Source organism: Sorex araneus, chromosome 3 (genome assembly GCF_027595985.1).
Source record: "Sorex araneus isolate mSorAra2 chromosome 3, mSorAra2.pri, whole genome shotgun sequence".
In the NCBI taxonomy this organism is placed as follows: domain Eukaryota; kingdom Metazoa; phylum Chordata; class Mammalia; order Eulipotyphla; family Soricidae; genus Sorex; species Sorex araneus.
The window spans coordinates 120211830-120234997 of record NC_073304.1 but is presented as its reverse complement, the minus strand read 5'-3'; the positions used below and the strand labels follow the sequence as shown (position 1 = coordinate 120234997).

Genomic DNA, 23168 nt, shown 5'->3' with positions numbered 1-23168 from the left:
CAGGTCTCAGGTCCTGAGGCCGCTGGCAAACTATGGGGACGACGGCCAGCACCGCCCAGCATGCAGGGTCAGCGGGAGCTCCCTTCCATGGCCTGCAGGGCGGCGGCACGATGGACGGCCGGCACACGCTCAGTGTCCACTCCTTCCAGACCGCAGGCTTGCACAACAGTAAGGCCAAGTCTATCATCCCCAACAAAGTGGCCCCCGTCGTGATCACGTGAGTGGACAGGGAGCGTGGACCTTCCTGAAGGCAGGGCTGGGGGTCCCCAAAAGGGTGATGGCAGACAGCACGGGTGGGGATGCTGAGCCCAGAGAGGGGGAGTGTTTTGTCTGGAGTCACACAGCAAGCAGGTCGCAGAGCAGAGCTGGTGTGTGAGTGTGTGTGTGTGTGTGTGTGTGTGTGTGTGTGTGTGTGTGTCTGTGTCTGTGTCTGTGTCTGTGTGTGCCCATGTTACTTAATCACGCCCACAGTGCCAGGATCTTGGAGAGGGAATCATGGCAGTGCAGATGCTCTTTGAAAAGCAATTTTGGGGGCTCCAGAGATAAAGCATGGAAGTTAAGGCTCTTCCTTGTCCTAGCTGTGAATCCTCAACACCATGAATATTTCCCTGAGCCCACCAGGGCTCATTCCTGAGCAAAGAAGAGCCAGGAATAGCTCCTGGCTGGGTGTGACCCACCTTCACCTCCATCACTGTAGCACTGTAGCACTGTCATCCCATTGCTCATCGATTTGCTCGAGCGGGCACCAATAATGTCTCCATTGTGAGACTTGTTACTGTTTTTAGCATACCGAATATGCCACGTGTAGCTTGCCAGGCTCTGCCGTGCAGGCGGGATACTCTTGGTAGCTTGCCAGGCTCTCTGAGAGGGACAGAGGAATCATACCCGGGTCGGCCGTGTGCAAGCCAAACACCCTACCTGCTGTGCTATCGCTCCAGCCCACCTCCACCTCCATAAATAAATTAATAAACTAAAAGTTGTTGAAAAATATTTTTTTCGGTTGACCATCTTCAAAGGAGGTTCACGCACTTAGACACATCAAATTTAGATTTATTTATTTATTACTATTGCAATTTTAAATTGAAAACCCCAGATTGTGAAAGTTAAAAAGCTGGAGGCTGCTGTCTGGTTCTCCAAATTACATTCAGGGACGTTCCTGGAGGAGGAGGAGGGTTTATTCTGACCCGGCATCTGGAGGGGTTTGGAAGCAGGTCAGGAAGGAGACTCTGGAACCCTGTCATTTTGTGGGGGGCCTGATGAAGGCGCAGGGGCTTCGGAGCCCACGGCCTGGGTGGAGGGAGGGGCAGGGCATCTCCTGGCGCATCTGTGCCTTGGCCTGCATCTCGCTGCCCACTGGGGCTCTCTGCAGCACAGGAGGCGGGGCACAGAAGGAAACAGGCCCCGTGTGGGAGCCTGGCCGCCAGCTGGCCGCCTGGCGCAGGGGAACTCGAGGGAGAGGGTGACAAGCCGCCAGCAGGCACAGGGGCTGGCGGGAGCTGTGCTGGTGGCCCAGAGCGGGTCTGTGAAGACACTCGGCACAAATCAGACCCAGGTTTTGGCAGTGGTGGAGCGTGTCCTGGTCTGACTCTGCCTCTTCTGGACTCCACTCTGGGCAAACCCCACGTATCTGGGCAAATCTTAATTTTATGTATCTAAGTGTGCCCTCCCAGGCCTCAGGACGTGTGGGGGTGGCATTCGGAATGTTCTCGCAGAGGGCTCAGAACCATTGCGGGTGCTGTGAACATGTACCCAGCGGACTTGGACTTCAGAGCATGCCTCCCCAGCCCGCCCGGAGCCTGCCCGAGGCAGCTCTCCCCTGGCAGCTCTCCGTGAAGCGGAAAGGACCTTTTTGCGAGGTCCCCTGCTTGCGTTGGTTTTTCTTTTTGTTCTTGTGCCCCACACCTGGCGGTGCTCAGGGCTGACTCCTAGCTTTGTGCCCAGGGATCACTCCATATGTGGTGCTGGGGATCAAACTCTGGTCAGCTGTCTGCGAGGCGAGTGCCCTGTCCACTGTACTATCTCTCTGGCTGGAGTCAGAGTCACGCCCAGCCAAAAGCCTGTCCGAGGAACCTCCCCGGTGCACTGTGAGACTGGAGATGATCCTCCATAATTCGGAACAGAGAATGTATTTTCTTTCTTTCTTTTTTTTTGCTTTTTGGGTCGCACCTGGCGATGCACAGGGATTACTCCTGGCTGTGCACTCAGGAACCACCCCTGGCAGTGCTCAGGGGACCATATGGGATGCTGGGATTCAAACCCAGGTTGGCCGCGTGCAAGGCAAACGCCCTACCCGCTGTGCTATCACTCCAGCCCCAGAGAATGCATTTTTTTGGTTTGTCTTTCGTTTTTATTTTTATTTATTTTGTTGGTTTTGGAGCCACATCCAGCGATGCAGGGGATACTCCTGGCTCTGCAGTCAGGAATTACTCCTGATAGTGCTCAGGGGACCATAGGAGATGCCAAGGATCCAACCCCGGGTCGATGGTACTCAAGAAGGCAAGAGCCCACCCCGGTGCACTATCACTCAGGCCCGGAAAAGGCTAGAAAGGAAGACTTAAAAAAGATCGAAGGTCTCTGTCTGTTGAAAGAAGAGGCAATGCTTCAGGATGGCTCGACCTGTCTATTCTGCACATTGCCCAGAGATAGAAGCACTCGCCTTTCCTTGGAGGGAGCGGCCGGAATTGGCGCTAGGAGCGCCTCCTTACTTCTCATTGGCCAGTACGCAAATCACATGACTAGACTAGCTGCAAGGGATGCTGGGAAATGTAGTTTTCAGCTCGACGACCCAGTTAGATTTCAAGGGTTCTATTACTGAAGCAGAAAGAGGAGCATGGATATGGGAGACAACAAGAAGGCGTTGCTACAAATGGGTTGCGGAGTCGGGGTGGGGTGGTGCAGCTGCGGGGTCTGGCGAGGTGGAGGGGACTGCCTGTCCACGGAGGGGCCTGATTTAGTCTTCGTTCTGGCCCCGGCAGGTACAACTGCAAGGAAGAGTTCCAGATTCACGACGAGCTGCTCAAGGCGCACTACACGCGGGGCCGGCTCTCCGACGCCAGCCCCGAGCACTACCTGGTGCAGGTGGGCCGGCGCCCTGCCCCGCCTCTCCCCTCCCTGTCCTCCTCCTCCACTGCCCATCTCCCCGGATGCTGCCAGTCCTCACCCCACCTTCTGGGGGCCTGATCCCACTTGCTCAGGTACCCCTGCCCCTTCTCTGTCTCCTGGGGTCTCATCTTCTCTCTCCGTGATGCTCTGTGCCGTTTGCCCTCACTGTTCCCTGTCTGCCCAGTCAGCCCCCAGCCACTGCGTCAGAGCATCAGAGAGAGCAGGGCAGGGCCGGGGTCTGAAAGCCCCTCCCCTCCACTGCTACCCTCACGCTGACACTATCACAGCCTCTCCTGAAGGTGTGCAGTGTCTCTGACTTAGCTTCATTTTGTTTCATTTAGTTTTGTTTGGGGGCCACACCTGGCCATGCTCAGGGCTTCCTCCTGGCTCTGCACGCAGGAATCACTCCTGGCAATGCTCAGGGCACCATACGGGGTGCTGGGGATTGAACCCTGGTCAGCTGTGTGCAAGGCAAATGCCCTCCCCGCTGCACTGTCGCTCCAGCCCCTTATTTTAATTTGTTGCCTTCAATGTCCCCACAAGAGCAAAGGCCTGGAGGACAGAGGACGTGTCCTCTTCCCCCTCACTGTGGTGGTCCAGACCCCGCCCAGCCGTGCCAGGGGTGCTGCTGCTGCTCAGGAGGGCTGCGCGCGGGGATGACCAGTTGAGTTGCTGGAGGAGCAGTTGGGCTTTTCTGGCGTCCAGGAGGACCATCCCCCTTCTTTGCGGCCGGGTGATGAGGTGTGGGGCCCACTGGAGCATGGGGTGGACAAGGAGACCTGGTGGTCCCCCGGCCCCGATGGAGTCCTGCTCTGCACCCTCTCTTGGGCACCGTGTTGGTTCACCCGGGGGGAGGGGAGTGGCTCCAGGAGTGCCTCACTCTGCAGGGCTGGGGAAATGGCTCGCCCCCTCCCCGCTGAGTCCTGCTGTGTCTCTTCCTCATGCCCTTCCTTGGTGTGAGAGTGTTTGCCTTCCTTCCCAGAGGGCGCCAGTCAAGAGCCAGCTTGTTTCCTACCAGGTCATGCCTTTCTCTGCTCCTCCCCCTCAGAGCCTGGCTCACATGCCCCCTCTTCCAGGAAGCCTTCTTTGATATCCCCACAGGAAGAGTGGCCTTTCTTTTCTTATGTTCAGTGACACACTTGGTTGGGGTGTGTGTGGGGGTATTCTCGATGGTCACATGACTCCCCACTTTCTATTTCCCACATGGAGTCTCCTTGCCCCTCTGTGCCCCAGGGCTCGGGACAGACAGACCCCCACAGGTTGGAGATGTCCCTGTGTCACCTGACTCTCTCGCTCTCTGCTTCTCCCCCTGCCAGGGACGCTACTTCCTCGTGCGGGATGTCGCCGAGAAGATGGACGTGCTGGGCACCAGGCAGAGCTGTGGGGCCCCCAACTTCCGGCAGGCGCGGGGCGGGCTGGCCGTGTTCGGCATGGGCCAGCCCAGCGCCTCGGGCTTCAGGCGGGTGCTGCAGAGACTGCAGAGGGATGGGCACAGGGTGAGAGTGGCCGGCATGGGCCTGGGAGGGGCGTGGCCGGGGGGCTGGGTGGCCCCATGCTACCTGGGGACAGTTGGGAAGTTCTGGGCCACTGCGGTTCACGTCCCCGAGGGACACGGGGCTCCATGGTCAGAAGCCCCTGGACGTGTCCTGTGTGCGAGGCAGAGGGGAGTGGGGCGGGTCCTCGCGGGGGCTGGTGAGCTGCTGCTTCCACCCTCACCTCACCTCGCCTGGGGTGACGGGGTCAGCTTCTGGTCCACAGGGGGCCGTTGGGGCCAGTGAGGAGCCACCGGCTCATGAGTGGTGTCTGTGGCCCCAGGTGCAGGCTGGCCCCAACCCCGACTGCAGCCTGACCTGACCCAGCCCGCCTGCAGGCCCAGCACTCTCTGAGGGCTCGGGGACAGAGGTTCTGGCCCAGACTCGCCTGGGTGTGGCAGCACCGGTTCTGGTGCCGAGGCCTCACTGCACCAGGGCCAGTGCCCGGTCAGCCCCACACGTCTGTTTCCCCAGCTTCACTGCTGAGACTTGAGGCCTGGGGTCTGCCCCGCGCCCCGCTGTGCCTGTGCAGTGCCTGGGGAGTGGACGATGGCATCTCTGGTGCCTGAACCCTGTACTGTCTGGCTCTGAGCCCCTGATGCCTCGGGGACACCGTTTCATATGCAGAATTTGAGCAGAGGCACCGCATGGTCCCCTGGGCACCCCTGGGTGTGAACCCTGAGCACAGGGCTGGCGGTCACTCCAGATCACCACTAGCTGTGACCCTAAGGACCCCAACCAAACCCCCAAAGCCGGATAGGTGCCCTGGGATTCCGTGGCAGGGCTGGTGGAGGCAGTGTTGGGGGTGCCCTCTGTTTGGGGGGAGGGGCTGTGTGAGGTGGTGCTGGCTGGTGCTGACGGCCTCTCCCCGTGGGCGGCGGGCAGCAGGACTGCCTCGTCTTCTGCGTGCGTGAGGAGCCTGTGCTGTTCCTTCGTGCTGAGGAGGACTTCGTGCCCTACACGCCGCGGGACAGGCAGAGCCTGCATGAGAACCTGCAGGGCCTGGGGCCCGGGAGCTGCACTGAGAGCTTGGAGCTGGCCATCCGGAAGGAGGTGGGCGAGGTCTGGGTGGGACCCCCGCACCCCCCCCCCCCGCCCCGCACCCCTGCGGGGCCTCGGGCAGGCTCTTCCCCGGTCTCTGCCCTCTGGCCTTTCCGCCCTGCCTGGGCCGTGCCTGGCTGCACAGGCAGTTGCTGGCAGCCCGTGGAAGAACTTCCTGTGCCCCTGTTGGCACCCTCTGTCCCCCACTGTTTTCCCTCCTACCCTGCATCCTTACTGCACCTCAATCTCAATCATCACACCCCTGTTTCTCATTTGGCATCACTGGAAAAAGCAACAAAAATAACTTCATGTAACATTTGCAGCCCCGGTTGGCCCAGAGATGTGGCCTCAAGCCTGTGAAATTAGGCAGCGAGTCGGGTATTTAGAAAGCGGCCTGGCGGGGTGAGAGAGTGGCAGAGGCAGATGAGGTCCAGCCCCAGGGGGACAGTTCTGGAACTCCTCTCCTTCTCTCCCACAGGATGAAGGCTCCTCCTGGGCAGGGGGGTGCAGACACAGCAGGACACTGTAACTTTCATGTGGGCACCCCCAGACTCCCACGGGTGGGAACGGAGGCCAGCTTGGTGCTCTCAACCCCCGAAGTCCCAGCTGAGCCAGCCTCACTCGCCGCGGTGGCGGCCCCAGTGTAAGCCGCACGGGCCGTGCTAGGAGGGCGCCTGCACCAGTGGCTGCCCCTCCCTTTAGGACTCCGGACCATTGGCCACGCTGCTGAGGCAGAACTGCACATCCCTGGGGGCTACGTGGCCAGCTAAAGGCAGAGCGACCTGTCCATGGTCACTGTGTGGCCACCTGGAGGCAGAGCGGCCTGGCCACCCAGCACTCAGCCAGAAGCAGCCTTGGGCCCCTGACCCCAGACCTCCCTCCAGATCCACGACTTTGCCCAGCTGAGCGAGAACACGTACCATGTGTACCACAACCCTGATGACCTGCGCGGGGAGCCGCACGTGGTGACCGTCCGGGGCGAGGACGATGTGCTGGTGACCGGGGAGGTGTTCCAGAGGCCGCTCTTCCTGCAGCCCACCTGCAGGTACTGCCCGGGGCTCGGTGGCCCCCACTCGGCCACCTGCAGTGTGGGTAGGGCTTTCCCGGGGCCCCTGGGTGCGGGCCTCATGGGCTTCTCCCCTCTCCTGCAGGTACCACCGCCTGCCCCTGCCTGAGCAGGGCGCCCCCCTGGAGGCCCAGTTTGATGCGTTTGTCAGTGTCCTCCGGGTGAGTGGGAGGGACAGCTGTCTGCAGGGCCCGGCTGTGTCTGCACCCTGTGGGCAGGAGGGACTGGGAAGGAGTCTGGCTTTCTCTGAGGGCCTCTACTGAGTTGTGGATGGGGCCGTGTGTGTATGCACATGTGTATATGTGTGTGGGTATGTGCGTGTATGTATATATGTATAGATGTGTGCATGTGTGTGGTGTGTGTGTGTGTGAATGAGTGTGTGAATGTGAGTGTAAATGAGTGTGTGTGTACGTGTGTGAGTGTATGAGTGTAAATGAGTGTGTGTGAGTGTGAGTGTGTGTGTGTAAATGTGAGTGTGTGTGAGGGAATGTGAGGGAGTGTGTGAGTGTGTGTAAATGTGTGTGAGTGTGTATGTGTGTGTGAGTGTGAGTATGTGTGAGTGTGAGTGTCAGTGTCAGTGTGAGTGTATATGTGTGTGAGTGTGTGTATGTAAGTGTGAGTGTATGAGTGTGTCAGTGAGTGAATGTCTGTGCAAGTGTGAGGTGTGGGCCCTGCGTGACAGCTCAGCGCTGGCCGCCCACAGACAGGAGTGGCCCTGCCGGCTGCTGTCTCTGTGTCCACCTGTGGAGCCCTCACTCTCTCCCAGGGTCGAGCCTCTGGCCTGGGGCCACCCAGCTGCTCCTCAGACTCCAGGGGTCACCTTAGATTTGCATCTCACTGGGAGCCAGGGCCATTCTCAGGTTCCCACACCTCGGGAGAGCAGGGTCTGTGTCCCACCCCCCACCTGTCCCCTCCCTCCCCTCCCACCTCTCCCTTCCAGCCTGCACTCAGGGATCGCTCCTGGGGGGCTCCAGGGGCCCTCATGGATGCGGGGGTCAGCCTGGCTCGGCTGCTAGCAAGCCTAGCCGTGCTCTCCTGCGTCGTCTCCCCGTCCCAGGCCCGCCGTCTCTGCGGCCTGTGGGGTAGCCAGGGCCCGAAGGCTGTGGCTGACGCCTGTGTTTCCCTCAGGAGACCCCCAGCCTGTTGCCGCTCCGGGACGCCCACGGCCCACCCCCTGCTCTCCTCTTTAGCTGCCAGACGGGCGTGGGCAGGACCAACCTGGGCATGACCCTGGGCACCCTCATCCTGTCTCACCACGGAGGGATGGCCTCCAGGCCGGAGTGAGTGGCCGGGCCCAGTGGCTGAGCGGGTGGGCTGCCCAGGGTGGGCGTGGGGATCTGGAGAGGGTCTCCGGGCCTCTCCGGGCCTCGGTCGCCTCGTGGGTGCACGGCTGCTGCCTCGACTCTGCCTCTCAGAGCCGAGAGGCTGGGAGGGGCTGCGGGGGGCCGTCCCCGGGGCCTTGGGAGACACTGCTGACCCTTGCTGTCAGGGCGGTCACCGCGCAGGGTAAGCCGCTGCCCGTGGAGCGGCTGCAGGTGATCCAGGACTTCATGCACATGGTGCCCCAGGGAAGGAGGATGGTGGAGGAGGTGAGTGGGTGTGGGCTCGAGGGGGTGCGGCCCCTCCGCGGTGGCCTCCCCCGCTCCTCTGACCCTGCCTCCCCCTGCCCTAGGTGGACAGAGCCGTGGCCGCTTGTGCGGAGCTGCAGGACCTGAGGGACGTCGTCCTGGAAACCCCGAGGGTGGCAGAGGGCGCCCGGCCGGGGAGCCCAGCGCGGGTGAGAAGCGGGCGTGCAGCCTGCTGGGGGCCCTGCTCCTGCTTCTCCTCCTCGGGGAGGGGCCGGGTCGGGAGGAAGGGGAGCGAGGAGCTGGGCCTTCGGGAAGGGTGATGGGGAGGAGCAGACGTCTGCTTCCTTCAGCCGGTTTTCCCACCCCCGACACCCTGGGGGTGCTTTGGGGAGGCCGGGCTTTCATCCCCGCACCCTGGGGGAGGGCATCTGTGCACCCGGGCAGCCCGCAGAGACCCTAAACCCACAGAGCCCTTTCCTTCTTTGGCATGTAAAGAATGTCTTTTGTTTTATTGATGTGTTTGCGGGCCACTCCCAGCAGTGCTCAGGGCTTACTCCTGCTAAGGACTGAACCCGGGTCAGCTGCATGCAGGGCGGCTGTTGGACTGTTGCTCCGATTGGACCTTGCAGTAAAGCCCTTGCAGCCAGTGTTGGCCAGCTGGTCTCTCTTAGAGAGAGGTTGGCCGCCTCCTGTCTCCCGAAGAGGGACATGGGCTCAGCAGAGGTGCTGGGGCCTTCCTCTCCGCCCCCACTCTCTCACCTGGCACAGGGCAGTACGTTGGCAGGGAGCCCAGGTCTCGAGCCTCGGGCACCTGTCTGACACCTGGGCACTCAGTCGCGGTGCTTGTTTGCCGCCGGCCGCGTGGCCCCTTGCAGCCCTTTGTTCATTGCTCAGACCCCGTTTCTGCCTGGGACAAAGAGGCCACAGGAGAGCCTGGAGCACTGTTCTGGGGGCCCTCCTGTTTCCTGGTGGGGGGCTTTTTTCCCTGTGCTGTTCAGAGGCTACTCCTGAGCCAGGGCTTGGGCCCAGCTGCCTGCAGTGCTCAGGGGACAAGCCCAGGCAGCTGGGCAAAGCCTGCACGCGGGGGCTCCGGGCTCTGGGCTCTGTCACGGTGTGTGTACACTCGCACAGCCCTTTGCAAGGACCGGACAGCCTCACCTCCTGCTCTGACCAGCTCCGGGCTCTCTGCGAGCGGGCGGGGCTGGGGGGCGCATTCTCTGCACCCAGATGGCAGCGCCCCTGCACCCAGGGTGAGCCGCAGCCAGTGCGGTGCTGAGGAGGGAGGCAGCTTGTCTGAGTCGCCCCTTTTCTCCCCGCTACCCCTCCGCCCGCCCCGCCCCCTCGCCCCACCCGCCCCGCCCTCTCTCACTGCCCGGTCCTCGCAGGGAGGCAGCGAGCAGCCCGGAGTCCGGCAGAAGGCGCTGTGGAGCCTGGAGCGCTATCTTTACCTGATCCTGTTTAACTATTACCTCCATGAGCAGGTGAGGCCGGGGGTGAGCCAGGCCAGGCACCTTCTCCTCCTCCTGGGCACCCCGAGAGGTTCCCCACCAGTACAGACCCCCCACAGCAGCGGGGATGGGGGTTGTTAGTTCCAGAGGCTGGTGTGGGGTGGGGGCAGATAGTCCTGGGAGAGAACGGGGTCCCGAGCCCGTGAGAGCACGTCTGTCCCCAGCCCTCTCCCCGGGGCCCCTCCTCTGAGCCCTAGCCAGGGCATCGTCCCCCTCAGTCCTCTCCCCAGGCCAGGAAGGGCCTGTGGGGACAGCGGGGGTCTCGGGGGTGGTGCTGTGCCCTCAACCGCGTCTCTCTCTGCCTCGGGCCCCAGTACCCGCTGGCCTTTGCCCTCAGTTTCAGCCGCTGGCTGTGTGCCCACCCCGAGCTGTACCGCCTGCCCGTGACGCTAAGCCCGGCCACGCCCCCGGCCCCCCAGGACCTCATTGCCCAGGGTGCCCTGGTGAGTGGGCATGGGCAGGCCCCCGGCTGGGTACATGCCCGCCACCCCTTGGGAAGCAGGGGGGGTGTGGGTTGTGGGCCAGCCTGTGTGAGCGCGCTGTCGGGGGCTCCTGTGTGCAGCCACAGACCCCAGGGCTGTCCGTCCCAGGCTCGCCTCTCTCCCCACAGGGGCCCGATGATCTCATCTCCCCAGACGCCCTGGGCACCCTCCGAGAGATGGACGTGGCCAACTTCCGGCGGGTCCCCCGCATGCCCATCTACGGCACAGCCCAGCCCAGCACCAAGGTGAAGGCCCAGGTCGGGGTCCCCCGGGGGTGGCGGGGAGCGAGCCCCCTGCTGACCGCCGCCCGCCCCCAGGCCCTGGCCCGCATCCTGGCCTACCTGACGGATGCCAAGAGGAAGCTGCCGCAGGTGGTGTGGGTGAACCTGAGGGAGGAGCCGGTGCTGGAGTGTGACGGGCACCCCCACAGCCTGCTCTGGCCCGGGCCCGCCCTGGCCCCCGACCAGCTGGAGGTGAGCCCCGCGCCCCGCGCCTCCCTCCCGGCCGCCTCCCCGCCTTCCCTCTGCACACACAGAGGCACCGGGACTGAGAAGGGGCTGCAGGATGCGCTGACCGCCCCCACACACACAGCCGGGGGCACGGGCTGGGCTCTGCTCTGCCTCACAGCCCGTCCTCTCTGCCCCCAGAGCCTGGAGAGCCAGCTGAAGGCCCACCTGAGCGTGCCTCCCTCGGGGGCGCAGGGCCCTCCCACCCCCAGGTTCCAGACGTGCCTCACCTCGCAGGAGGCCTTCAGCCAGCTCCAGGCGACCTGCCCCGGCCTCACCTACCACCGCGTGCCCCTGCCGGACTTGTGCGCCCCCCGAGAGGAGGTGTGGTGGGGGGGGGTGGGGGGCACGGCCTTTCCCGGGGAGGGCACCTCCTCCAGGCCTTCCTCCTGCTGGGTTCCTCCCACCCCAACAGGCGTGTTCACTGCGTGTGCACACGAGGCGCCATGTCTGGGGCGCTGGTGGGAGGGGGTGGGTGTGGCCACAGGGTGTGGGCACGCGGAGGGTTGTGCCATGCACACTTGGGGGAGAGTGGAGGGTGTCTTTGGGGGAGTGGCGGGTGTGTGCAGTTTGCCTATGCCTGAGGGTGCCTGTGTGCACGTGTGGGTCTGCAGTGTTGTCTTTGCGGGTGACCACAGAGGGACGTGGGTGCGACTGTGACGGTGGTGGTGTGTGGGGGGGATATGTGTGTTTGAGGCTGTGTGTGTGTATCTGGGGGTTGTGGGCGTGTGTGTGGGGTGTGTCTGGTGATGTGTCAGGTGTGTTTGGGGTGTGTCTGGGGGGGTGTGTGGTGGTGTGTGGTGGTGTATCTGGGGTATATGTATGTGGTGGTGTGTGGTGGTGTGTCTGGGGTGTGTGTCAACTTTGTGTCTAGTGGTGTGTCTGAGGTGTGTGGTGGTGTGTGGTAGTGTGTCTGAGGTGTGTTTGGGACATGTGTGTGTGGTGATGTGTGTGGGGTGTATGTGGGGGTGTGTGTGTGGTGGTGTGTCTGGTTGGTGTGTGTGGTGGTAGTCTGAGGTAGTGTGTGTGGTGGTGTGTCTGCGATGTATGTGTGGTGTGTGGTGTGTGTGTGTGTGGTAGTAGTCTGAGATGTGTATGTGTGGTGTGTGTGTGTGGTGTGTCTGGTTGGTGAGTGTGGTAGTGTGTCTGAGGTGTGTCTGGGGTGTGTGTGTGGGGTTGTTGGCCGTGTGGTGTGTATGATTGCGGGTGTCTGGGTTTGTGGCTGACGGGGCCTGGGAAGCAGGGGCCAGGGGCCGTGAGTCTTGGTTGCCGTGGGTGGGCCCGGAGCCTTGCGCTCCAGTGAGTGTCTGAGGTGGGGCCTCCTCCCTCAGGCGGGATCCTGGGCTGGTTCAGAGCAGATGAGGGGCAGCGCTGGGGCCCAGTGTGTGGGGTGTGGTTAGGGGCACAAGTCATGCCTGACAGCATCGTGAGGCCCCGGCGGATGTGTGCTTGCATGTGTGTTTGCATGCAAGTGTATGCGTGAACATGTGTAGACATACATGTGTGAGTGTGCATGCATTGTATGCTGAATGTGTGCATAAGTATAGACACGTGTGTGAGTATGCATGTGTGTCTGAATGTGTGTATGTGCACAGTGTAGACACATGTGCCGCAAGTGTGTGCATGTGTGTATGAATGCGTGCATGTACATGCACACAGACACATGTGCGAGTATGTGCATGCGTGCATATGTGTGTGTGGTCCCGTGTCCGTGCCCAGAGGGGCGTGTGGGGCTGTTAGGAGGCCCGAGCAGAGCCCCCCTGTCCACCGGCCCCCAGGACTTTGACCGACTGCTGGAGGCGCTGCGGGCTGCCCTCGCCAAGGAGCCGGGCACGGGCTTCGTGTTCAGCTGCCTCAGCGGCCGGGGCAGGACCACCACAGCCATGGTGCTGGCCGTGCTGGCCTTGTGGCACATCCAGGTACTCGGGCGGCCGGGCGGGCAGGCACGTGGGTGGCAGGGCTGGTGCTCCCCACCCGGCCGCTGTCCTCCCCCAGGGTTTCCCCGAGGTGGACGAGGAGGAGCTGGTGAGCGTGCCTGACGCCAAGTTCACCAAGGGCGAGTTCGAGGTGAGCAGGGGCAGCCGAGGGGGTTGCAGGGGTGTGGAAGGGAGGGGGGCCCTGCCAGTGGGGCTGGGGGCTCCGGAGCTCTCCCCCAGGTGCCCTGTCCAGTCTCAGACACGCCAGCCACGGGTGGGTGCCTGCAGAGGTGCCCTCGGGTGGGAGGCCACATGCTCCTCCCTGCCCTGCTGGGCCCCGAGAGGCCAGGGGAAACGTGGGCTGTGGCCGTGTAGGACCCGGCGGTGGTGTGACCTTGGTGCCGGGCCCGCACCCATTTTAGCTCAGGGCCCCCTGGAACTGCTTGTTTGGAGGTGAGGAGGGAGGGTTGAGGAGAGAGGGCCGAGGAGGGAGGGTCGAGGAGAGAGGGCCGAGGAGGGAGGGTCGAGGAGAGAGTGCCGAGGAGGGAGGGTAGAGGAGGGAGGGCTGAGGAGGGAGGGCTGAGGAGGGAGGGTAGAGGAGGGAGGGCTGAGGAGGGAGGGTAGAGGAGGAAGGGCTGAGGAGGGAGGGTCGAGGAGGGAGGGCTGAGGAGGGAGGGCCGAGGAGGGAGGGCCGAGGAGGGAGGGTCGGCCTTTCTGCAGGGCCCGGAGGGAGGAGGGAGCAGAGGCAGCCTCTGTCCCTGCCCAGTTCTCTGTCAGGATCCTGCACTGGGGCCCAACAAAAGTTGTCAGTGGACTTTTCTTCCGGGTCATCCTTGGTGGGAACACTGAGGACACCAGGCTCTTGCCGAAACGGCTCATGGTCCAACGGAGGAGGGAGCACTCGGCAACTAACTTCCCTCCCTCCCTCCCTCCCTCCCTCCCTCCCTCCCTCCCTCCCTCCCTCCCTCCCTCCTTCCCTTCCTTCCTTCCTTCCTTCCTTCCTTCCTTCCTTCCTTCCTTCCTTCCTTCCTTCCTTCCTTCCTTCCTTCCTTCCTTCCTTCTTCTTCCTCCTTCCCTTTGCTCCCTCCCTCGCTCCCTCTTTCCTTTCTTCCTTCCGTTTCAGTGGGATCTCACCGTATATTTGGAGAAATGTCTGTAAAGTTCTTGGCCACTTTGTTTCTGTTGTGAGTCGTAGGGATTTTATTGAGGAGCCTCCATTGGCTCGGAGGGTCCATAGGTGCGTGGTTGGTCCCAGGGCCCCACATTCTGGGGCCGGGGGTGTGTCGAGCATGGGGGGGAGGGGGCCGTGGTCGCTGGCTCTGAGAGGACCGTGCAGGGCTCAGGGCAGGACCAAGGGACAGGCAGGCCAGGGAGCACAAGGGCCTGTTTCTGGGGGCTCCTAAGCCCTTTCCCGGGCTCCAGGTGCTGGGACTGTGCCATGCAGTGCTGCTGGGGCCCCCAGGGACACACCCTACAGTGTTAGGGACTCATGTGGTGCTGGGGCTCCAACTCAGGGCTTTGGGCTTTCCCCGGCCCCCAGCGCTCAGTCTCTATTAAGGGGTGGGGGTCCCGGGACCACACAGCGGCCCAGCTCACACACAGACTTTCGTGAGCCCACCTGGGGGCACCCAGAGGAGGAGGGGTTGAAGGATGCGGTCCACCGCGCACACAGATCTGGGGAGGAGCCTCAGAGCAAGGGGAGGGGAGGCTGGGCAGGAGCGTGCTGCCTATCACGGGCCTCAGTTTCCCCAGAAGCAAAGGGGCTCCCTCCATCAGCCGAGCTGCTGTCCCGGAGGGGTTGCAGGGGGAGACAGGAGATCCAGCCGGGGTCTGGGGGTAAAGGGGGTGTCCAGTCATACCGCACAGCACATCCTGCAGGTGCCAGACCAGGGTTTGAGGGGGACAAAGTTTCCGCCGCCTCAAACAATCAGCGCTGAAATGCCCAGCCCCCCTCTGCCCCCACAACCCTCGGAGGCCGGGCTGAGCCTGGCCCGGGGCTGGAGGCCTCCCTGACACTTGGCATCACCAGGTGGTGATGAAGGTTGTGCAGCTGCTGCCCGACGGGCACCGCGTGAAGCGGGAGGTGGACGCGGCGCTGGACACGGTCAGCGAGACGATGACGCCGATGCATTACCACCTGCGGGAGATTATCATCTGCTCCTACCGCCAGGTGCGCCCCGGGTGGGCGGGGCAGGGCCGGCTGGTGTCAGGGGTGGGGGTCGGACAGCCCTGCGGAGCCACGCCCAGTCCTGGCCCCTCTGCGCTGCGCAGGTGGTGCGCCTGCGCGGAGCCCTGGGCTGGGCCCGCTTAGTAAATGCCGGGAGGGAGGCGGCACTCAGGATTTTGGGGGGATTCGCTCCCCGGCAGTGCTGGGGCCTCTGCTGGGGTCAGACTCAGCTGGGACAGAGCATAGGGGCCTTTGCTGGAGGCAGGTCAGATTTGGAAAGCAGCAATTTAGAACCTTCCGGATGTGGCGTGGGTAAGATGGGTAAGGAGTTTGGCGAGAAGGACCTCTCTGAGCCCCGTACCTGGGACCCCGCGCGCTGTGCTCCGGCAGGCTGCCACCAGGTGGCAGCAGTGAGCCGAGTCCCACTTGGTCCAAAGGCGTTGCCAAAACCCGCTTCGAAGCATCCCCGGCAGAGGCCCACAGCCGCCTCCTTCCACACCTGCTGGTTCCTCACCAGCAGCAGCCGTTTCTCTTATTCCAGGCATCACCCTCCACTCCGTCTTCTGCCCTGCAGTAGGGGAGGTCCCCTGTGGGCACAGAGAGATGTGGGTGGGGCCAGAATGATAGCACAGCCAGGAGGGGGCTTGCCTTGCATGCAGCAGACCGGGTTTGATCTCCGGCACCCCATATGGTCCCTCAGGCACCACCAGGAGTGATTCCTGAGTGCAGAGTCAGGAGTAAGCTCCGAGCAGCATTGCCGGGTGTGACTCATAAACAAAAAAAATCCCCAAACAGAGAGTGGTGCAGAGGTGAGATTTCATGGAGGGGGTGGTGCATAGAGCAGGCCAGACAGTTTGGATATGGGGGTGGGGGCCACAGCGAGGGGTGCCCCGTGGGAGGGGCTGCCTCCTGCAGTGAAGGTGCTCAGGAGTCCTCAGGAGGGAGAGTGATGTGTTTGGTGAAGCTTGTTCTGGGTGCCTTTGGGTTGTGGGGTGTCAGGATGGTCCTCTGCAGTGGGGGGGTGGGGTGGAGGTGGTGGGGAGTGGTGGGGGATGGGGATTCCTGAGCTCCCGCCTTGGGGCGGGGGGGAGGGGGGAGAGAACACACAAACACACACACACACACACACACACACGCACGCACGCACGCACGCACACAGAGTCATTGTCATTCCCTAACATGGCCACCAGGTGGCCCCATCGAGCTGAGCATGAACCAAACTCCTAGGGGACCTAGGTGCCAAGTGGCCTGAGCTTGGGCTGCAGTGCCCATAAACTCCTCGACAGTGCGGAGAATGGCAGCACGGGCACACCCAGACCACCCCAGCCCCCCAGCCAAAGGAATGGCTGGAGGGTGGACCAGAAGCCCGGTTCTTCCACCTTCCTGGAGAAGGCGCTGGAGACGGTTTCCCACCCCTGCACTCTGACCCCCGCCTCGGGCAGGGTGCTTGCCCTGAGGGAGGGCATCGGGCGGGGTCAGTGGGCTCCGGAGAGCTGGACCTTGTATGTGGGGCTGAATCCAGAGCTGGCGGGGGACAGGGCGGGGGGGAGGGGACAGCAGCCATGATGTGGACAGAACCCAGCTGTCATTTTTTTGCTTTTTTAAAAAATTTAAAATCATTTTGTTTATTTATTTTTTTGTTTTTGGGTCACACCCGGCGATGCACAGGGGTTACTCCTGGCTCTGCACTCGGGAATTACTCCTGGCGGTCTCAGGGACCATATGGGATGCCGGGGATTGAACCCGGGTCGGCCGCGTGCAAGGCAAACGCCCTCCCCGCTGTGCTATCGCTCTGGCCCCCATTTTCCCGCTTCTTCAGGTTGAAAGCACGAACCAAATACGATTCCTTTGCAAGCCCAGTGAGCTGAGACTGGGCCGAGGGCACATCCCCTTGCGGGCTGGCGTAGGGCCGGGCCTGGACGTGCCGGGAGCACTGGTCGTGGGGCCTGGCTTGGTGCTGGCCCTGCGACCTGCGTGGATGTGGGCCCCCTCGCCCTGTCCCTCCTTTGTCCGCTTGGGGCCCGTGTCCCTGGGCCTGTGCCATCCCTGGCGCTCCAGGTGAGCCCTCTGGGTCTGGCCCTGTCTGGAAGCCAGGGGGCTGGTCGGCGGGAGCCCAGGCCGTCTGGGTGTGGGTGAAAGTGTGGGGCGCGTGCGCTGGCGGGTCACAGGCTGGGGCAGGGCACACCTCATGGCGCTTGGCGCTGCGCCAGGTGCTAGAGCTGTTCGTGGCTAGAACTCAGCAGGAACTGCTCTCCACTGCCTGGCTGCAGGGAAGGGAAGCTCAGAGATCAGTGCTCAGGTCCACATCGGGGTTGGAGCCTGTCTGGGGGCTGGGATGGCAGTTTTACTCCCTCTGTCTGCTGAGGGTCTGTGAAAAGGTGGCATCGGAGCCAGCTCTAAAGGTGGGAAGGAAGGGAGCAAAGGAAGGAAGCAAAGTAGGGTGTGTTTGGCCCCGAGAAGGTCATGCAAAGGCCCTGGGGCAGTGCTAAAGAGAGGGCGGGAGGATAGGAAAGGGCAGATTGGAGGGAGGCTGGTCTGGGACTGTCTGGCCTTTGGCTGCTCCTCTGGGTGCCACTAGGCAGAGCCTTGTGTTGACTAAAGGGGGCCACGGAACATTCCGGCAGTCTCCGGTGCTGGGCAAGGACAGTGAGCAGGTGTTGTGAACAGCTGACTCAGATGCTTTCACAGGACCCGGTGTCTTAAGCTCCTGGTGACTTTGGAGGGGCCTCTCCAGGGGTGACGCGGGCTCAGGGTCACTCCCCCAGCAGCCAATCTGGCCGGCCGTGCTGGGCCCTGGGGTGGTGGGGAAGCCCCATGGTGGTCTGCAGACATCTGCGAGCCCCCCAGTCTGGTCCGGAATCTGATCTGTGGGAGCCCAAAGCAGGGCTGATGAGCTGGCCTGGCCTGGCGGGGTCTCGCTGGCCCTCCAGGCCTGCAGCCAGCCGAGTTCCAGGACACCTGAGGGGGGCCTGTGGGGGTCATAAACCTGGGCTTCTCCCGGCCGCACACAGGGTTAGTGCCCCAGGCCGGAGCACCCAGACTTCCGGGACACGGGGGGCTTGTTGTGGGCCTGCAGGGGCAAGGAGGCCGGCAGGTGGAGGGAGAGTCCGGGGCGGGGGCAGCGGGCACCGTGCAGAGGCCAGCGCGGGCTGGGGGGGCAGTGTTGGTGTCTCAGGGCACGTGCAGCTCCGTGGATCGGCAGGTCTCTGCGGTGGGGGCGTGTCAGAACCCACATGGCAGTGGCCGTGGGCTGGGGTCCCTGGGGCACACGGCCTGCTGTGGCTCCGGAACCCGCCGTGAGTGCTGCCCCAGGCCCGTCACCCGGTCACCTTCTCGGACCCTTCTGTTCCGGGTCTCAGGCCCTGTGGGTGAGGACGCGTGTCTGGCGTGACCGCGGCTAATGACAGCCCGGCATGCCAGCCCCGGAAAGCAGCTGTCCGAGTCCTCCCCGCCGGGCCGCTCCAGGCCGGAACCTTCCCGAGTGCTCCAGTGCCCGGGAGTCCCCGCGCAGGGCCAGGGAGGGAGGCTGTGTGGGCAGCAGCTCGGGGCTCCTGCTGGGGCTCTGGACACTGCCCTCCCTCTGCTCGCAGCCAAGGGCCATGGACCAGGGGTTTGCATGGTGGGGGGCGGGCACAGGGGTGGGGCGGGGGGGCGGCGCGGGGGCAGAGCTGTGGAGAGTCGCGGTCCTCAGGGACGGGCAGTCGGGGCACTCGCCAGGGCTGCTTTAGGTCATCACCCTTTTGGCCTCCGCCTGGTTTCTAAACAAAATTCTTTCCTTTTTAGATTTGTTTTCGGTGTTGGGCCCAAACCTGGTGGTGCTCAGGGTTTACTCGTGGCTCTGAGCTCAGGGGTCACATACAGTGCGGGGGGCGGGGAGCGCTGTCCTACTGCCGGCAGTGAGTGTGCATGTGTAAGTTCACGTGTGTGTACGAGTACACACATGTGCATGTATGAGTTCACGTGTATGTGAGTGTATGTGTGTGCGTGTGCACGTATCTGTGTGTGGGAGTGTTCATATGTATGACTGCATGTGTGTGAGTGTACACGGGTGCATGTGTGAGTGCCTTTGTGCATGTGAGTATGTGTGTGTACATGTGTGTGTGAGTGTGCAAGTGTGGTGTATGTGTGTGAGTGCCAGGGAGTGTGTGTATTTGAACACATGTATGTGTGAGTGCATGTGTCTACATGTTTGGGGGTAGATTGCACATGTGTGTGCATATGGGTGAGTGTGTGTGAATGCACGTATAATGAGGGTGTGTTCATGTGTGTGTGGTGGAAAGTGTAGGTGCTCATGCATTTGTGTGGGAGTGTGTGTGTGTGTGTGTGTGTGGGTGTGTGTGCACATGAGACTGTGTGTGTGGGTGAGCATGAGCGGTCTGTTATAGGGACAGGATGAGTGTGAGCTGTGTGTCACAGGGTGGGGGTGAGTGTGTCACGGGGCGGGGTGTGAGCCGTGAGCCACGGGGCTGACGCCTCGCGTCCCTCTCAGGCCAAGGCGGCCCGGGGCGAGCGGGAGGCCCAGCGCCTGCGCCTGCGGAGCCTGCAGTTCCTGGAGCGCTACATCTACCTGGTGCTCGTCAACGCCTACCTGCACCTGGAGAAGGCGGGCGGCTGGGTGCGGCCCTTCAGCACCTGGATGCGGGAGGTGAGAGGCGGCCGTGCCCCCCAGTGGGCAGCGCCCGTCGTGTGGTGGTAGGGGGCCTCTGGGCACCAGGGTGCGTCTTGTCTGTCTCGGGTGCCGTCCAGACAGCTGCAGGGCTGGCCAGTGCAGGACAAATGGACCCAGGAGGACGTGGGCCGCATGGACCCCCTGCACATACCTGCAGCACAGCTTGGGCGGTTCGTGGCCATTGCTGTGTCCAGCCCTCCCTGGGGCCTGCCGGAGGGCTGTGGGGACAGTGGCCCAGCCCTGAGCATGGACACGCAGGTGACCCGTCCAACCCACCTAACCCGCGGGCCCACATTCAGAGGGCTGGAGCCCTGGGCGCCCTCAGAGGGTGGGTAGGAGCCCCGAGACACCCTGAGGGTGGGGACTAAGCTGGGGGGTGGGTTCCTTCTTGGCAGGGGGCAACAGGCTGGCTTCCAGGGTGGCACCTGTCTCACGTACCCCCTGGCCCCGTCTGGCCCTCCGGTCTAGGGGAGCTGAGGCCTCTGGGTCACCAAGTGGCCAGTGAGGCGGCCTGTAATTACCCTCCGCCTGCCTGCTGCTGGCCATCCACTCCCAACTCCAGGCTGGAAATAGCGCCCAGGGCCAGGTGGTAGGAAGCAGTGACCCCAGGGAGACGGGGCAGTGGTCAGGGCGAGGCCAGCTGTGCCGCAGACTCGCCTTCAGGGGGTCCTGGTGAGCGACAGGGGCTGCATGGGGGAGTGGCCTCGGGTAGTGCAGCTCTGCTCAGAGCGGAGAAGCCCGGGCGGCCGGGGGCTGGGCAGTGGGCCTGGGGGCCGCCGGGGAGGGGCAGCTGTGGCACGGCTCGGCCCTGTGTCCGAGGGACCTGCTGTCCAGAGGAGGCTGGTGGCCGGCTGGGCCCGCCCTGCACGGCACCACGGCCACCAGCGGCCCCGACCCTCCACACTGGCCTTGGAGGCTGCAGCGGGCGGGCCGTGCTCCTCTGCAGTGCTCCGTGTTGCCCCTGTGTGGGCTGCAGTGTCCGGGGTGGGGGGCATGCCGGGACACCGCCTCACCCCACTCTCCCCCCAGGTGGCGTCCAAGGCCGGCGTCTACGAGATCCTCAACCGTCTGGGCTTCCCCGAGCTGGAGAGCGCCGAGCCGCCACCCTGCTCCCGGCTGCGCCTCCGGTGGCAGGAGCAGACACGCAGCCCCGAGTCTCCTGTGGCCGGGGACTTTCTGTAGCGCCCCACGCCCCGCCCGCCACCGCAGCTGCCCCAGGACGGCCCCGGGTGCGTGGGGCTGGGGGCCCCTTCCTGAGAGCGCTTCTGTCGGGCTCTTCACTCACCCTTGCCCTGGGAAGGCCACTGTCCACCCCCGGCTCAGCCCCAGCCTGGGCCACCTGCCACGTGGGGCCTGGGACCCCCGGTGTGGAGCGGGCTCCCCCGTCCCCCAGTCCTTTCCTTTCACTGTCTGTGGAGCTGCCCGCAGGGATGAGGGGTGGGGGTGGGATGGCGACTCTCGTGTCCCAGCTCATGGACAGCAGGAGGGACACACGCCCCGGCCTCCCCCCTGCTACCCCCCCACTCTAGGTGCTGGCAGGAAGGCGCCCCCGGGGAGGGAGGCAGCCCCATGGGAGCGCCTGGGCCATGCACCTCCCTGTCCACCGCCCGGGCTCCTCCTGGACCCCCTGAGGGAGTGGGGTGGCCGTCCCAGGCCCTGTCGGTGCTGAGCCCCGCCCCGGAGCTGCATTCCTTGGGGCTGTCAGCAGGGGGAGCTGCTGCGTGGCAGGCGGGCCGGTCTGGAGCCCTGCACACGGCAGCTCTGGGCGCTGCGCTTCTGCAGAGCGCCAGGTGGGGGCGCCACAGTCAGGTGTTTGGGGAAGCTGCAGAGGGTGGGGGATGCTGAGTGCAGGAGACGGGGTTGGGCTCCCCCAGCACCCTGGGAGTGGACCGTGAGCGGCGTTACTAGGTTTGCCTCTCTCCTGCCCCCAATAAAAGGGTTTGTAGGAGGCCGGAGCGAGACTGAAGCTCACGTCTTCCCAGGAAAATATTTGACTTCCAGGGCGAAATCCTTTGCAGAACTACTGTATGTCCGTTCACTACCTTTCTGGATTGGGCCTTGGTTTTATTTTCATTTTCCCGTGTCCAAACAGTGTTCATTTCCCTGCCCACAAGCCCGAGGCGAAGGCCGGTGGCGGCCCGCGGGATCCTTCGTGACTGATGGGCCTGGGTTTCCGCTGGGCTGGGCTCCCGCGGGTCCTTTCACCGCAGCCCCATTGTTGTCATCTGAAAAGTAGGAGAATAATACTTGCCTACCTACCTCACAGGGGTGTTGTGAGGACTCATTTGTGTGTGTGTCTTTGTACAGAGCTTTTGAGTATTAAAACAGCACTGTGGTGTGCACCTGGCCGCGGCTGGCTCAGCGGGCCCGTGGGTGGGACATGCAGAGCCGATGCTTCAGATAAGGGCTGAGTCAGGAGCACTGAGAGGCCCTGCTCCCCACCCTCGCCCCCTCCCCGTTCCTCGGGGCAGCCCCAGGGCCACCGGGTCTGCCGAGGGATGCCTCTCAGCCCCCGGCTTCCTCCTCGCACCCCTGGGGCTCCACCTGTCATCACCCTGCATCCTGAGCACTGCAGGGGTGGTGCAGAGTGAGCCCAGGCTCCCCCCGCAGCGCTTGCAGGATAGGGGGCCAGGCTCTGGGGGGCTCAGTGCTGATGTCAGCTCCGTCCCCCCCGGCTGGGAGGGGTGCCTCAGGGGTTATTACCCAGAACAGCAGGCTCTGAGGTTCTGAGCAGGAGCACGGGCAGGTGTGTACAGGGCTGGGTGTGTGCCCATGTGCATGAGTGCGTATGCGTGTGTGCATGCGGATGCCTGTAGCACACGTGGGTGTGAGTGTATGAAAGGTCTGTGTGCTTGTGAATATGTGTGGATGTGCACCAGTGCAGGAATATATACACAAATATGTGCACGTGTGTATGCATGTGTGTGAATATGCGTATACGCTCTGCAGTGCCTGTGCACACACAGATGCATACACACATGGATATATGAATGTGCATATATGTGGCTGCATGCATGTATGAATGGGCATATATGTGAATACACATGCACATGTACAGAAATGCCTGTGCAAATGCACGTCTGTGTATGTGTGCAAAGACCACTGTGTGTGCATGTGCATGAATGCGTTTGTGGATGTGTGCACACTTGTAGCATGTGTGGGTGTGAGTCGACCTTTTGCCCTCCCTGGGATGAGGGTGGTGGGGAGGGAGACACGTGGGAGATGGGGTGCTCACGCGTGCGTCCCCCAGGCCCCCCTGCTCCAGCCCCACTGTGGGAGCATCTGCTCCGGCCTCCGTGTCTCGCTCCTCAGGTCAGTGGTACCGGGCCTCTGGGAGCCGTCTCCGTGCTGTCCTTCAGAGCCACAGGCGGCAGCATTGCAGTCTGCATGGCCTTCAGGGCGCCCGGGGCGGCCCCCGCTCTCCTGAGCATGGACTCCAAGATGCCCAGCGCTGTCCCGGCTGCCAGGGCCGCCTGGGGGGAGCCTGACTCGGGCTGCTTCTAGCCCAGGCTCCCGGCAGGCCCTTGGCCGACCAGCTCCACTCCAACACCACCATGAGGGGCTGCCGAGCCCGTACCCTGGAGCCTGAGCCCAGGCCCAGCGGGTGCTGG

At 63.3% G+C, this 23168-nt stretch overlaps 1 protein-coding gene across 7 annotated transcripts in view; it reads left to right on the top strand.

Annotated features, from left to right (window-relative positions):
- Positions 1-21841, top strand: part of PALD1 (phosphatase domain containing paladin 1) — a 48320-nt gene extending 26479 nt beyond the window's left edge. For 2 of the 7 annotated variants that reach the window (XM_055132342.1, XM_055132341.1), the window contains exons 2-20: positions 4-217; positions 2976-3078; positions 4419-4598; positions 5520-5687; positions 6560-6720; positions 6827-6902; positions 7870-8021; positions 8231-8330; positions 8414-8518; positions 9695-9790; positions 10132-10260; positions 10428-10544; positions 10617-10772; positions 10947-11129; positions 12584-12724; positions 12801-12872; positions 14751-14891; positions 19378-19533; positions 20587-21841. In XM_055132342.1, the coding sequence (XP_054988317.1) occupies positions 33-217; positions 2976-3078; positions 4419-4598; positions 5520-5687; positions 6560-6720; positions 6827-6902; positions 7870-8021; positions 8231-8330; positions 8414-8518; positions 9695-9790; positions 10132-10260; positions 10428-10544; positions 10617-10772; positions 10947-11129; positions 12584-12724; positions 12801-12872; positions 14751-14891; positions 19378-19533; positions 20587-20739 (2574 nt within the window). In that variant the 5' untranslated portion in view covers positions 4-32 and the 3' untranslated portion in view covers positions 20740-21841. Of the gene's footprint in view, positions 1-3; positions 218-2975; positions 3079-4418; positions 4599-5519; positions 5688-6559; positions 6721-6826; positions 6903-7869; positions 8022-8230; positions 8331-8413; positions 8519-9694; positions 9791-10131; positions 10261-10427; positions 10545-10616; positions 10773-10946; positions 11130-12583; positions 12873-13844; positions 13959-14750; positions 14892-19377; positions 19534-20586 lie in introns of those variants that run through there. The other 5 variants (XM_004615426.2, XR_008629290.1, XM_055132343.1 and 2 more) reach the window with 5 other exon arrangements.
- The last annotated feature ends 1327 nt before the right edge of the window (positions 21842-23168 follow it).